Genomic DNA, 11876 nt, shown 5'->3' with positions numbered 1-11876 from the left:
TTTCACTTTCAAAAATCCTACTTTCAAAAATAAGTTGGATTTAGAGAGATGAAAAGAGTGGGAATAAAGAAAAGGAATAGTATGCTATTTGGGGAACAGTAAGAATCGCCTGGCTGGAATTCATATCAAGAAGAGACGGGTGATAACCGTGGAGAGGTTTTACCATTAGCTGAGTTCTGGCTTTATTATTTTGGCAATGGAGATTAAAAGAGTTAAATAATCCATCTGTGCTAACTCTAGAATTAAAAAATAAAATCTTAATAGTTTTGTAGTTCTTTTTAGCGATTTTCATTATTAGAAAATTCTCTCAAATGTCTTCGAAATAAGGACCACTAGATATTGGTGAAGTAAAAGCTAACACAACGAATGTAGCTGAACTTTAAAATACTATAATAATTACTTTTTAAGTATGAAGATTTTTCCCTACACATGATAGAAACACTTCCAGGTAACCACAAGTTTCCCTTTAAAATGTTGATCTATCCCATTTTTACGCTCTGGAGTGGTACTTTAAAAAGTATTTTACTAATAAGAAATAAGATCTAAGTTCTTTATTTCTAACTAATCTATTAGGAATTTCATAGCTCACACTATCCTCCACTCTACTTTTGGAAAATAGCCTCTAGTTTATACTACTTTATGGATCTAACTTTTAAGGAAGTTTTATAATATTCCTAATTCATATCATACAACACACTAGAAGAGATTTCATTAAAAGAAAGACAAATATGACTCTTAGGTGCTTTTCAAATATGAGTATCTTACGAAGTTTTCACCAATCCTCAAAATCACCCTAAATATAACCAGACTTAATATTTAGAATTTTTAAAATAGTTGTGATCAAAACACAGGGAACTGCCCAAGTTACTTTTTTTTTTCAATAAGGAAAGCTGTTAGGTTAAGTCCTATGAAATTGTCATTTTTGTAGGTCAAAAATGATAGCATATTAGCAATCTAATACTGTTCAACATAAAAATTCCACCTTGGCTCTCCTGAGGTCTGCTAGACTGGTCAAAGTCCAAATCTAAAGGGAGAGGGATCTTCTAAGGGGAGAGAGGCATTCTTCTAGAAACTGCACATTCTTTGACAAACTGGCTTTTATTGAACGTCTATTATGTGAAGGTTCTGCCCTAGGTCCTACGGTTTATTTATTTATTTAGCCTTAATGATTTACTATCTAGTTAAAAAATTAAATATAAACAAACACAGATATGATTATCATTAAAGTTAATTTTACCAAGCTTAAAAGCTTCCTATGCTGAGAATTGAAATAATAAAGCATTTGTGGAGGAAAAAAATTCACCCATCTTTAAATTTTAACTGGTCAACTTATCTTACAATGGAATGGTAGAGTGTAAATGTTATTTTATACCAGCACCTAAAGCAAATAATAGGATCTAGCTCATAGGCACAGTGAATGGTTTTAGGTGAAGGCTCTACCTTTTTAACGCTATGTTGGCTATCCATAAAAATGGAAAGGTTTGGCAAAGGAAACAGGAAAAGATTGGGGTCGATTTGAGTGAAGCAAGTACCTTTCGGGGCCAGATTGTAGATTTCTTAATGTGATTTATAATACAGAAAGCCTGAGTTTAGAGAACCTCTGTGATTTTATCTCAATTTTAACATATCTAAATATTCTATTAAACATCTTTTGCTGAAGAATGGTATAATCGAGTAATGCAACTAGTCAGTATCTGAGTCAATGCAGAAAAAAATATTAAAACATATACTATACACAGATGCTATCATTGTGGCAACTTCTACCACAATAACCTCTTATCCACAAAGATTCATTAAGAAAATCAAATATAAATAGAATGTATTTAATTATAAATGTATATTTTAATTATTACATATTACTATATAGAAAATAAAACAGGGGGGCATATTAAGTAAGAGCAAGTTTTAGGCTTGAGTTCACAGAACAGAAAACTCATACTCACTTGGGTATTACTATTGGAACACATAAGTATTTCCAAAAAAACAGAGAAATATTGGTTATCTTTCTTTTTCAACTGTTTCATTGGGAAGAATCTTTTTCAGGTGATAAAACTTACAAGCTAAATTAAAATGCACTCTACTCTTCATTGGCAACCCACACCAGCAAGAATAATGTGACCAGAGAACTTGGAAGTTTTTGATTTATAACTATACCATTCTCTACTTATAAGGCTGCAGTCTAGGAGGCAGAGCAATGAGTCATTACAATTGTCTCTCTGGGAAATGTCAAAAGATTAAGTAAGCGCAGAAGAAGAGAGAAAAAGAAAGAACACACATTTCTGTCCGAAAAATGCTCCTCAATTAATGGGAAGATATCACTAAAACGTAAATGTAGTGCTAAAGAAATAATAATTAAATTTTTTAAATCTTCAAGTAAGACAAGTACTAAACCATAATGCTTAAACTTCCTAGGTGCAAAAGGCAGATCACCCTCCAGAGCTCTGACAACTAAGTTATTCCTTATTCAAGTATCGCAGTGACCTAGCCCTAAATACTAAGAGTTTGAAAAAGGAAATTTAAGCTGAGGAAATGAATTAGAAATTTGAACCAATCATGAATGGATCCAGCTTTTTTAAAAAAGAACACATATAATTTAATTGATACTTTGCCAATACAAAAATAAGCATCCACAGAACGTTTATTTACTGTTTAAATTACTCCATATTTTCATATACCATGAACAGAAAATATATTTTACCCCACACATAATAAGAGCAAACAAGTGCAATCTTTCAAACATTAAAATTCATAATCAAATATGTACAACACATAAATAAACTTATACCTCTAACAGTTAGCTTGTAACAAAACAAAACAAAACCAAAAACATATATTGCCCAAAGTCACTGATTTACTTAAAATTCTACGTATGGTTATACAGCTCAATCATAACAACTTGAATCTTTACTATACTGCACAAATTTAGATTGGTAAATATTTTTTTAAAAATAGAAGGGAACAATAAGAAATACCAAAATGGTTATAAAGAGTTTTCCAAACATTGGAAATAATATACAAAAATTAATTAGTTGGGAGAAAACATATTAAATGGATCCACAGGGTAACTGGTATTACACTGGTATAGCTTAAGGAAAGGAAACTGGTGAATGTTTGGATTGGAAAGAAAATTTGGCCTTTTTATAAAAAGAAGCATTGACAACCCTATGATGGAGCCTACAACAACTCTGTGAGACAAAGTGTACAGAGATTTAGGCTTGTAGACCTGAAAACCCCAGTTAGGAAGAAGAATCATCTCAGGAAACAGACAACATCAGAACACGAACACACATAAATTAAGGGCATACTGCTTATCACTCCACATCATTGCACATATGATAATAAAACAATACTGCAGTCCTTCTTGAATAAGAAAGTTTTCAATGAAGTAGGAAGTTCCATGAGGAATACAGGTGTAGACAATCTTACTACCACAAATTTAGTAAATATCAAAACACTCAGTGGTGTCATTAAGCTAATTAAATTACCTATATTTTTTACTGGAAGGGTAATTATTTTTCCCTGCCTTCATATGTTAACTTAAAATCATTTATAAATGGAAATATAGATTCAGTAGAAAAGACTTTTCACATGCAGTCCTATACAATGCACTCTGCTTCATCAACTTTTTTTCAGTATTTCACAGTGAATATGTACATTTCCAGTATATACAATCACATATGTTCAACAGATGTCAGTGAGCTGTCCTCTTGCCACACGTTTCTTAATTTGCATATACATTTATATCTCCAGATAGATGCTTTTCTCCTCTAGGTAGACACACAGTTAGCCTGAAGAGTTTAAGTTTTTTAGGATTTTAGGAATCTAATGTCTTGATTTATCTTGAATGGATGATAAGATGAGGAGTCCACAAAAAAATGCAGCTATACATGCCAATCTTTTCAATAGAGATGAGTTATCTTTGGGAATAATAATCTGTGTAAGATCATTAGTGATCTGAGAAATTTCGTGTGCCACACAAACAAATATGAAAGTGCTGACAATGATGTTGAGCATAGGGTTTCCAGGTATGAGTACCAAGATACCCCTTGTATCCGCGGCCAGCCATATGTGATATTGGCAAATAAATAGCTGGAAAGAAAAATATTTGAAGTTAGATATGCAGAGAGGGTCCATGAATATATCACAGTTTTTCCTAATTTAAACATTTGATAGCATAATTATGTTAGAAAGCTTTTCCAAAACCATTTAATTCTGTTTCACTATTGGCCCTGAAAAGTCTACTTGCAGCCCACTCTCCAGAACTCCTACTTGCTGAAGCACTGCTTCAAAGGCCCCAAGAAATGAACCATACGAAACTTCTAACTTTAAAAACATTTCTTTGCATGACATAGAAGATGGCTGACAATGATATCTGCACTCTGGTATTGAGATGCCAAATAAAGAATTACTCTGTGTGTCTCTCTATACATATATGTACTGTATATATTTGTGAATATATTTATGTATGTGTGTATATGAATGGGAAATGGCATAGTTTTTAAGATGTCCTCATGTTTGCTCTGCACGGCCAGACCAATGTCTTGAACTGTATTCACATATTTCTAAAGAAAGTGTATTTCAACTTCTAGTGGTATACACATTAGATGACACCATTACTACTTTTTTTCTTGGTCAGGAAGACTGTCCCTGAGCTAACATCTGTACCAATCTTCCTCTATTTTGTAGGCAGGATGCCACCACAGCATGGCTTGATGAGTGGTATGTAGGTCTGCACCTGGGATCTGAACCCATGAACCCTGGGTGGCTGAAGCAGAGCATGTGAACTTAACCACCATGCCACTGGGCTGGCACCACACCACTACCACATTTGATTGTGACTACAAATGTGGTTCTTTTATCACATTAATTCAAAACATCAAAAAGTAGGATAATGCTTAAGCTACTTCAACAAATACGAGAACTATAAAATTTCCACATTTTTAATAAAAATACCAAATTGTAAATTCATTCAATTAAAGTTAATAAAACCTCTCATGCTCCAAAGATTAAGAGGCTGACGAAATAAACATACTTTTGTCTACTGAATGACTTGGTAAATCATTCATGATCAAGAACTGTAAATTCTATACAATTTCTCATAAATGAGACAAAAAATAATAGAACATTTATTTAACAATTCAAAGAGAAATTTATTTTCCCTATTTTAAAGACAATTTAATAAATCTTATACTCTAAAATGTATCTTTTATGATTACAATATGAATTCTACTGTTTTAAAATGTTCTGTTTCGAATAAAGTTCAGAATTCTCAGAATATATTTCAAAACCTACTTTTAAACTGATTTTGTAAATAATTTCATATTAGGTATTGCATGCAAAATGTAAAGAGTTTAAAAATTTTCTCCAAATTTCCAACCATGAGGGTGAATTTTATTATAAGCATAAATAAACTAAATTCCAGTAATGTAATATTTAATTTACAGATGAATAACAAATCAAAATCCCCTCAACTTGATTTCTCTCTCTTTATAAATTTCATTTATACCTGTTTACCTTTTTTCTCTCTTGACCTCAGCATCTAGGTTGTGCTTGAAAGCTTAAGATAATATAAAGAGTATTTGAAAGTCATCTGTGTCTAGTCATTTTAATAAGGCTTTTGAAAACATTCTATAATACTTTACCACTGTTGAAAGTTTTGAGTTTTTTTCCCTATAAGTCAATAAATAACATAGCTTTGGCTTAAAAAAAAGTATGTCCGATTTACACACCCATACATATATACTTACACACATGCATATAACACTTGGTTGTGTAAGACAGAGCAAAATATTAAGGTACCAACCTCTAAGGAAATTTTTCCAAACCAAGCAAAAAATGTACTGTAAACTGAACGGGCACAACCAGGGATATTCCTTATTAGGATGAAGGCTAAAATCTAAAAAGAAAACCACAAAGACAAATATTAATAATCTGTTTATTAAAAACATTTTGCTTTCCTTCAAGTGATAACTTTCTTCTTTATGTTCTTGAACTTGATACATACACAATGGTTTTTCTCAATAGATAATGTATGAGCAAGTTATTTCCGTTCTTGAGTCTACCCAAAGTGGATCTCTCAACATGGGGTCTATATACTACATCCTAGTGCAGATTTTATATTTTAGGTAGTACATGGCTGAACAGTTTTATTTTATGTATACTGGAAAAAATATAAACCCACCTTGAGGCCCTTTGTGTAGAAAAAAATGATACCACATTTATGTGGTAAAATTCATAAAATCCCACGATACAATTTTGCTTCTTTCATAAAGCATTTGCCTGGTTGGCAGCCACTCTCCCTCTTTTTGCTCTCTTCAAAAGCCTCCTTCCACTGACAGCCATGTAAACATAGGAAATGGCATGACATCTGTTGCCAATCTTCCTCTTTTTTTTCGCTTGAGGAAGACTCAATCTTCCTCAATTTTGTAAGTGGGATGCCACCACAGCATGGCTTGATAAGTGGTGTGTAAGTCTGCATCTGGGATCCAAACCTTCGAACTCTGGGCTGCCAAAGTGGAGTGTGCAAACTTAACCACTATGCCACTGGGCTGGCCCCTGGCATGACTTTTAAGATGTCCTCATATTTGCTCTGCATGGCCAGGCAAATAATGTCTTGAACTGTATTCACATGTAATATATTTTTCCCTCTGGATCTTTTCTCCCCCAGAAGAATCTTCAGCTTTTGGGCTCCTGGCCTCCACCTCTCTCCCCCATCCTTTTGTACCAGGTGCAACAGTCTTGAATTTTCTAAACCTCCAATTCAGGGCTACATCCACTAACCAGTTTATGAAGCAAAGAACTCTCCTCAGAATCCACTCTCCGTATAAAGAACCAAGAAATTGTAAAGAAAAAAGTATTTCCACTTTTACAAATACCTTTCAAAAACTTTCTCTCATAAAAGGATTGAAAAATCTATTTATGCTTCACAGAAAAACCCCATATTCAGTGTTGATCGCGCTGGGCATTTTGTCAAAGGCTCTAGGAAGAGGTCTCTGGGATGCATAAAAGATGAGGAAACAGGAGATAGGTGGATAACTCTATCATTGGGAAAAAGGAACCAAAGTGAATGACTCAGGTAAATTAAGTGGAGTGATCCTCATGGGCAATAGCATCAAAGAGACTCAAGTCTGAATCTGGCCTTTGCCTTGTATTAGTTCTGGGACTTTTGGCAGGGAACTTTACTCCTTTAGGTCTGTTTCCTCATCCACACAAATGGGGATAAGATTTACTTTGAAAGGTTGATGTGAACGTTAGATGAGACAACACATAGGTACATACAGACGCTGTGAGTCATTTAAAGAAACACATTAGGTAATTAATAGTACAGGAAGTATACATAAATGGTAAAAATCATTAAGGTGAGACCTAAATCAAGCCCTTAAACATAAAACTATTTAATGAGTTATTATAATTAAAGTATTGCATAAACTGTAAAATGCTAGAAAGAATGATACATACACGTACAAATCACTAGCCCGAGCATCAGAAAATCTAGGAATAGTCCTAAGCAAATCACTTTCCTTCTTTCTGCCTTTAATCTACCATTTCCCAGTGTGTATTTATTTCTTTAGCATATTCAAGTCTAGTGTTTGTAATACACTTAGTAAACAATGTGATTAGGGGAGTAGAAAATCAAAGAAATAACAACCATGGAGAAGACAACTGAGGTCTGGGGAGACATTCTTATTAGCTTGATAGAGAAATAATAATAATACTTAAAATTTGTTCAACATTTATAACTTGCTAGGTACTGTGCTAAGCACTTAATATACATTATTTACGGTTAATCATTTGTATGCTGTTCTATAGCAAGCCCTTCTAGAAATTTCTATCCAGACTGATGGAGAAAACCAAAAGGTCAGGATTCAAGGATTGATGCATAAGCCTTTTTCTGGGTCAGGCTGAGAAAATACTTTCTAAAAGGACACTAGGAATCTTGTACATGTTTAAAATCTTAAAGAAGCCCCCTCAGCTAAGTATTCTAAGGATATATAATCATATACAATACAATGATATATAAGTACATTTATATAAACACCCACTCACCCACCTCCACCCCCACCCCCACATCATCTGTTGGCATCTGAGAGTAACAATGAAACGTGATAAGGATAAGGATGTAATCTGTAATATTTGGGGCTACCTGGAAGCTTTCTGATTTCTTAATGGGGGACAAGTGCCTTGAAACAAAGCAGAAGCCAAAAAAATTTGTACATACTTGCTTCAATTTTTGCTGTCAGTCCATTCTTTTACTCTGCAATGGAGAAGCTGAGGCCTTCACAAAAAGTAACTAAGGAAATATAAGTATGTGGAGGATAGTGCCTGGAAGGGAAGGTGATAAGGCTCAGGGGCACTCATGTTAGTGTTACTCTCTGTGCTGCCACTCTCTTCCTATGCTCCCCTTATATTGTTTGGTATTGGTGCACTGTGACTGGGAACACCTCCCTTCCATCATATGCATTACAGAACGATATCAGATATGATATACAAAGAGTTACTGGTCAGCGCTACTGCTGTCTGCAGAAGTCATGAAAATGCTATCTGAATACAGTATAATGTTTAAAATTTCATCATCAATTGTGTCTGGAGAGTCTATCACATGCTTGGTTCTACTGACTATATAGAGGTTTAAGAGGAATAAAACAATTCCTGCAATGAAGAGAACTTAGGACCTAAGAGAAGATCCTCCAGGAATTCTTCCTGCTCCTCTTTTTGGATTACTCATTTTTCAGGCCTCAGCTTATACACTACTTCCTCCAGGATCTCTGCTCTGATATCAAGACGGGTTAGGAAGAAGTCCCATGTGCTTCCCAAGCGCCCTGTACTTAACCATCCCCACACCGATCACCATGTCCTATGATTACCTACAGCCAGAGGTATGTCTGCAAAATGTAAATCTGATCTGAGATGCTCCTAGCCTCTGCCCACCTGCCAGTCACTACCACACACTTCTCCAGACCTGGCTCTCTGAGCTCCAGCCCCGGTGGCCTTCTTTAACTTCCCTGAATGTGAACAGGCTCCTTTCCACCACAGGGCCTAAGTTCTTGTTGCCTGCCTTCATCCCTCCATTCTCAGCTTAATTTTCTCAGGGAAATCATCTCTGATGCCTGACCACCCTCACTCCAATTCCAACTAAATCACATCTTATTATAGTCTCTTGTAACATCACGTGCTTCTATTTATTTTTACATGGTGCTTATATGATTACTATCTGTAATAGAAGAATGCAGGCTCTGAGGGTAGAAATTATGTCTGATTTAGTTACCACTGTATCCCCCAGAATAATGTCTAGCATGTAGTAGGTATCAAATATTTGTTAAATGAATAAACAAAATTGTTAAATGAATGAATGAATGTTTGTTGAAATACATCTCTATTAGACTGTAAGTTCCGTGAGGACAGGAGCTGTATCTTGTTTAACATTGAACCTTTTACATGTAGCATGGTACTTAACACATAGTAAATCATTAATAACTACGATTAAGCAAATAAATAAATGAAGAAATTTGAATAAATAAATGACGAAAAAGCAAATATGAGGAGAATTAACATTTTCTAAGTGCCCATTAAGTGACAAATACTGATCATTTCCATACATTTAATATAAGAACCTTTAAAAAGAGATTTTAATATCCTTGTTACAATAGAGGAAGGTAGGGCTTAGAAAGATTATGTAACATACCTACATTTTATAGAGTGTGATCTCAAATCTCTCTGCCTCTAAAGGCTGTGTTCTTATCAAGAAGTAAGAAGAAAAAATTTTTCTAAATCAAGATAATTACCTGTACCACAGAAACGGATGGGTGGAGTTCATTGCATTCTGCTTTGTTTTTACAACTACTTGCCCAGATAGAATAGGTCTAAAACAAAAAATACATGGATTAGTGCACAAAAATAGTTATGCCTTAAAAATTCTCAGAATTTTTTAAAACAGTTTTCTTTATTTATAACATTATACTTCATTGTGTTATTTAAAAACCTTCAGTAAAAACTGCCCATAGGTTTGCTCATCACTTGTTTTGGTGTGCTCAACTACCCAAATATTGGAAAGCAGAGAGAGAGAGAGAGGAGCATAGGTCTGTGCTTTTCTGGAAATAGTGATCATAAGGTAGTGATGGCTCTTCCTGTCAAACAGGTTACATTATATTTTTCCCCAAATTTATGACAACTTTTAAAATTCCTATTTCACTGAGCTCTCAGTTATTCTTTATGTTTAATTTACATATATATTCTCTTTAGAATTTATGTTCAATTAAAAATTAAAGAGAAAAAGAATTTTAAAAGATTTTATTTATTAAAAATAATGGATTAAATTCCTATCTCTTAATTTTCTAGATAATTTAGGATTTTGGAGAGCTAGAAGATTATATTTTGAAACTTACCAAGAAAGAAACTACCGAAATAAACAATAGAAAATTTGAAATTTTGTTTGAAAAAAGAGGTTCACCCTTTCCTTCAGAAAGTACTTGACGCTTCTGTAAAGCCAGATAAATGAAAGCAAACAACATTCCATGAAAGACTATCTGGAAAATAAGGAGAGAAAATTTGTTTTAAACAGCTACTTTTCAATAAATAGTAAAAGTATTTGGTAAATAAGGACAACAGGTATAAAACTAAGTAGGTTAAAAGCTTAAAGGCTTGAAGTTTCCATAAAGGACAAACTTCAAGAAATGAAATAAAGTCAATGATTATTAGAAATTATCAGCAACAGACAAGCGAACATCTCTCTCAGCAATGTGAGACGAGCTGGTGCATTTTGAGCAGTTTCAACAATAAGCATAGAAATAAAGACAATTTAAAAGGAATGCTAAAAACTATTGTGAAGACTCATGATAAAATTTAAATGTACTCAACCAAGGTAAAATATATTTTATATTGGTACTTTCAATCAAATAAAACAACAATAACACCACTAAGATCATACTATTAAAAAGGAGTATTTGTATATAACAATGAAAAAAAAAATATGCTGGACCAGAAACCACACAAGCTTTCTTTTTTAAACCAAGACTTAATGTAAGCTATCATATCATAGCACACTGCTCTAATGAGAAAGTTAAGAATTTAAAATTATTTGATGTCAAGACTTTAGCAAAGCTTTTTATTCACATATGGTTGTAAACTTTATTATTTTTATTATTTTTTTATTGAGAGCACGTTGATTTATAACATTATATAAATTTCAGGTGTACATCCTTATATTTCAACATCTGTATAGACTACATTGTGTTCACCACCAAAAGTCTAGTTGCCATCCATCACTGTACAAATGTGCCCCTTTACCCCTTTCACCCTCCCCCCACTCCCCTTCCTGTCCGGTAACCACCAATCTGTTCTCTGTATCTATGTGTTTGTCTTCCACATATTCATATACGGTTTTGAAACGCAATGTAGTACACTGGACAGTGCACAGGTATTGGAAATCCGGAATGGCACAGAATAGGCACCAAGAAAACATTTGTTGAATGAAAAAAGAGATGAAGGAATGATACAAGGAAAAGGGGAAAGAATGAAAATGGGTAATTAATATTTATTCAGTGTCTATTATTTTCCAAATGCTGTGCTGGATGTTTTACATTTTCTCGGTCAATTGAATCTTAACCATCCTTCAAGATTAAATTCATGGAATCATCCATGACACTGCTCTCTCTTCTTTATACATGTCTACCACAAAATCCACACTGCATAGTTTAGCACTCAATTATAAGTAGTAATCTTGGGTTTTACACCAGATTGTAAGGCTGAGAAGCCTGGTGGTATGTCTTCTTTCTCTAATACATCCCTCATAATGCTGACATGTAGAGCACATACTCGTGCTTAATAAATATCGTCTTGAATGGCTGAAGCATATACATATGAGAGATCAGCTATAAGTC

The 11876-nt window shown here is 33.9% G+C and overlaps 1 protein-coding gene across 4 annotated transcripts in view; it reads right to left on the bottom strand.

Annotated features, from left to right (window-relative positions):
* Positions 1-2568: 2568 nt before the first annotated feature.
* The window catches only part of CASD1 (CAS1 domain containing 1), a 45760-nt gene continuing 36452 nt past the window's right edge, over positions 2569-11876 (bottom strand). For 3 of the 4 annotated variants that reach the window (XM_070615664.1, XM_070615665.1, XM_008524257.2), the window contains 4 exons: positions 10383-10523; positions 9783-9860; positions 5804-5896; positions 2569-4089 (listed from right to left, as the gene is read on the bottom strand). In XM_070615664.1, the coding sequence (XP_070471765.1) occupies positions 3823-4089; positions 5804-5896; positions 9783-9860; positions 10383-10523 (579 nt within the window). In that variant the 3' untranslated portion in view covers positions 2569-3822. The remainder of the gene's footprint in view (positions 4090-5803; positions 5897-9782; positions 9861-10382; positions 10524-11876) is intronic. The other variant, XR_545503.2, reaches the window with a different exon arrangement.

This window comes from Equus przewalskii, chromosome 4, assembly GCF_037783145.1.
Source record: "Equus przewalskii isolate Varuska chromosome 4, EquPr2, whole genome shotgun sequence".
Lineage (NCBI taxonomy): Eukaryota > Metazoa > Chordata > Mammalia > Perissodactyla > Equidae > Equus > Equus przewalskii.
This window is presented reverse-complemented; position numbering and strand designations above follow the sequence as displayed.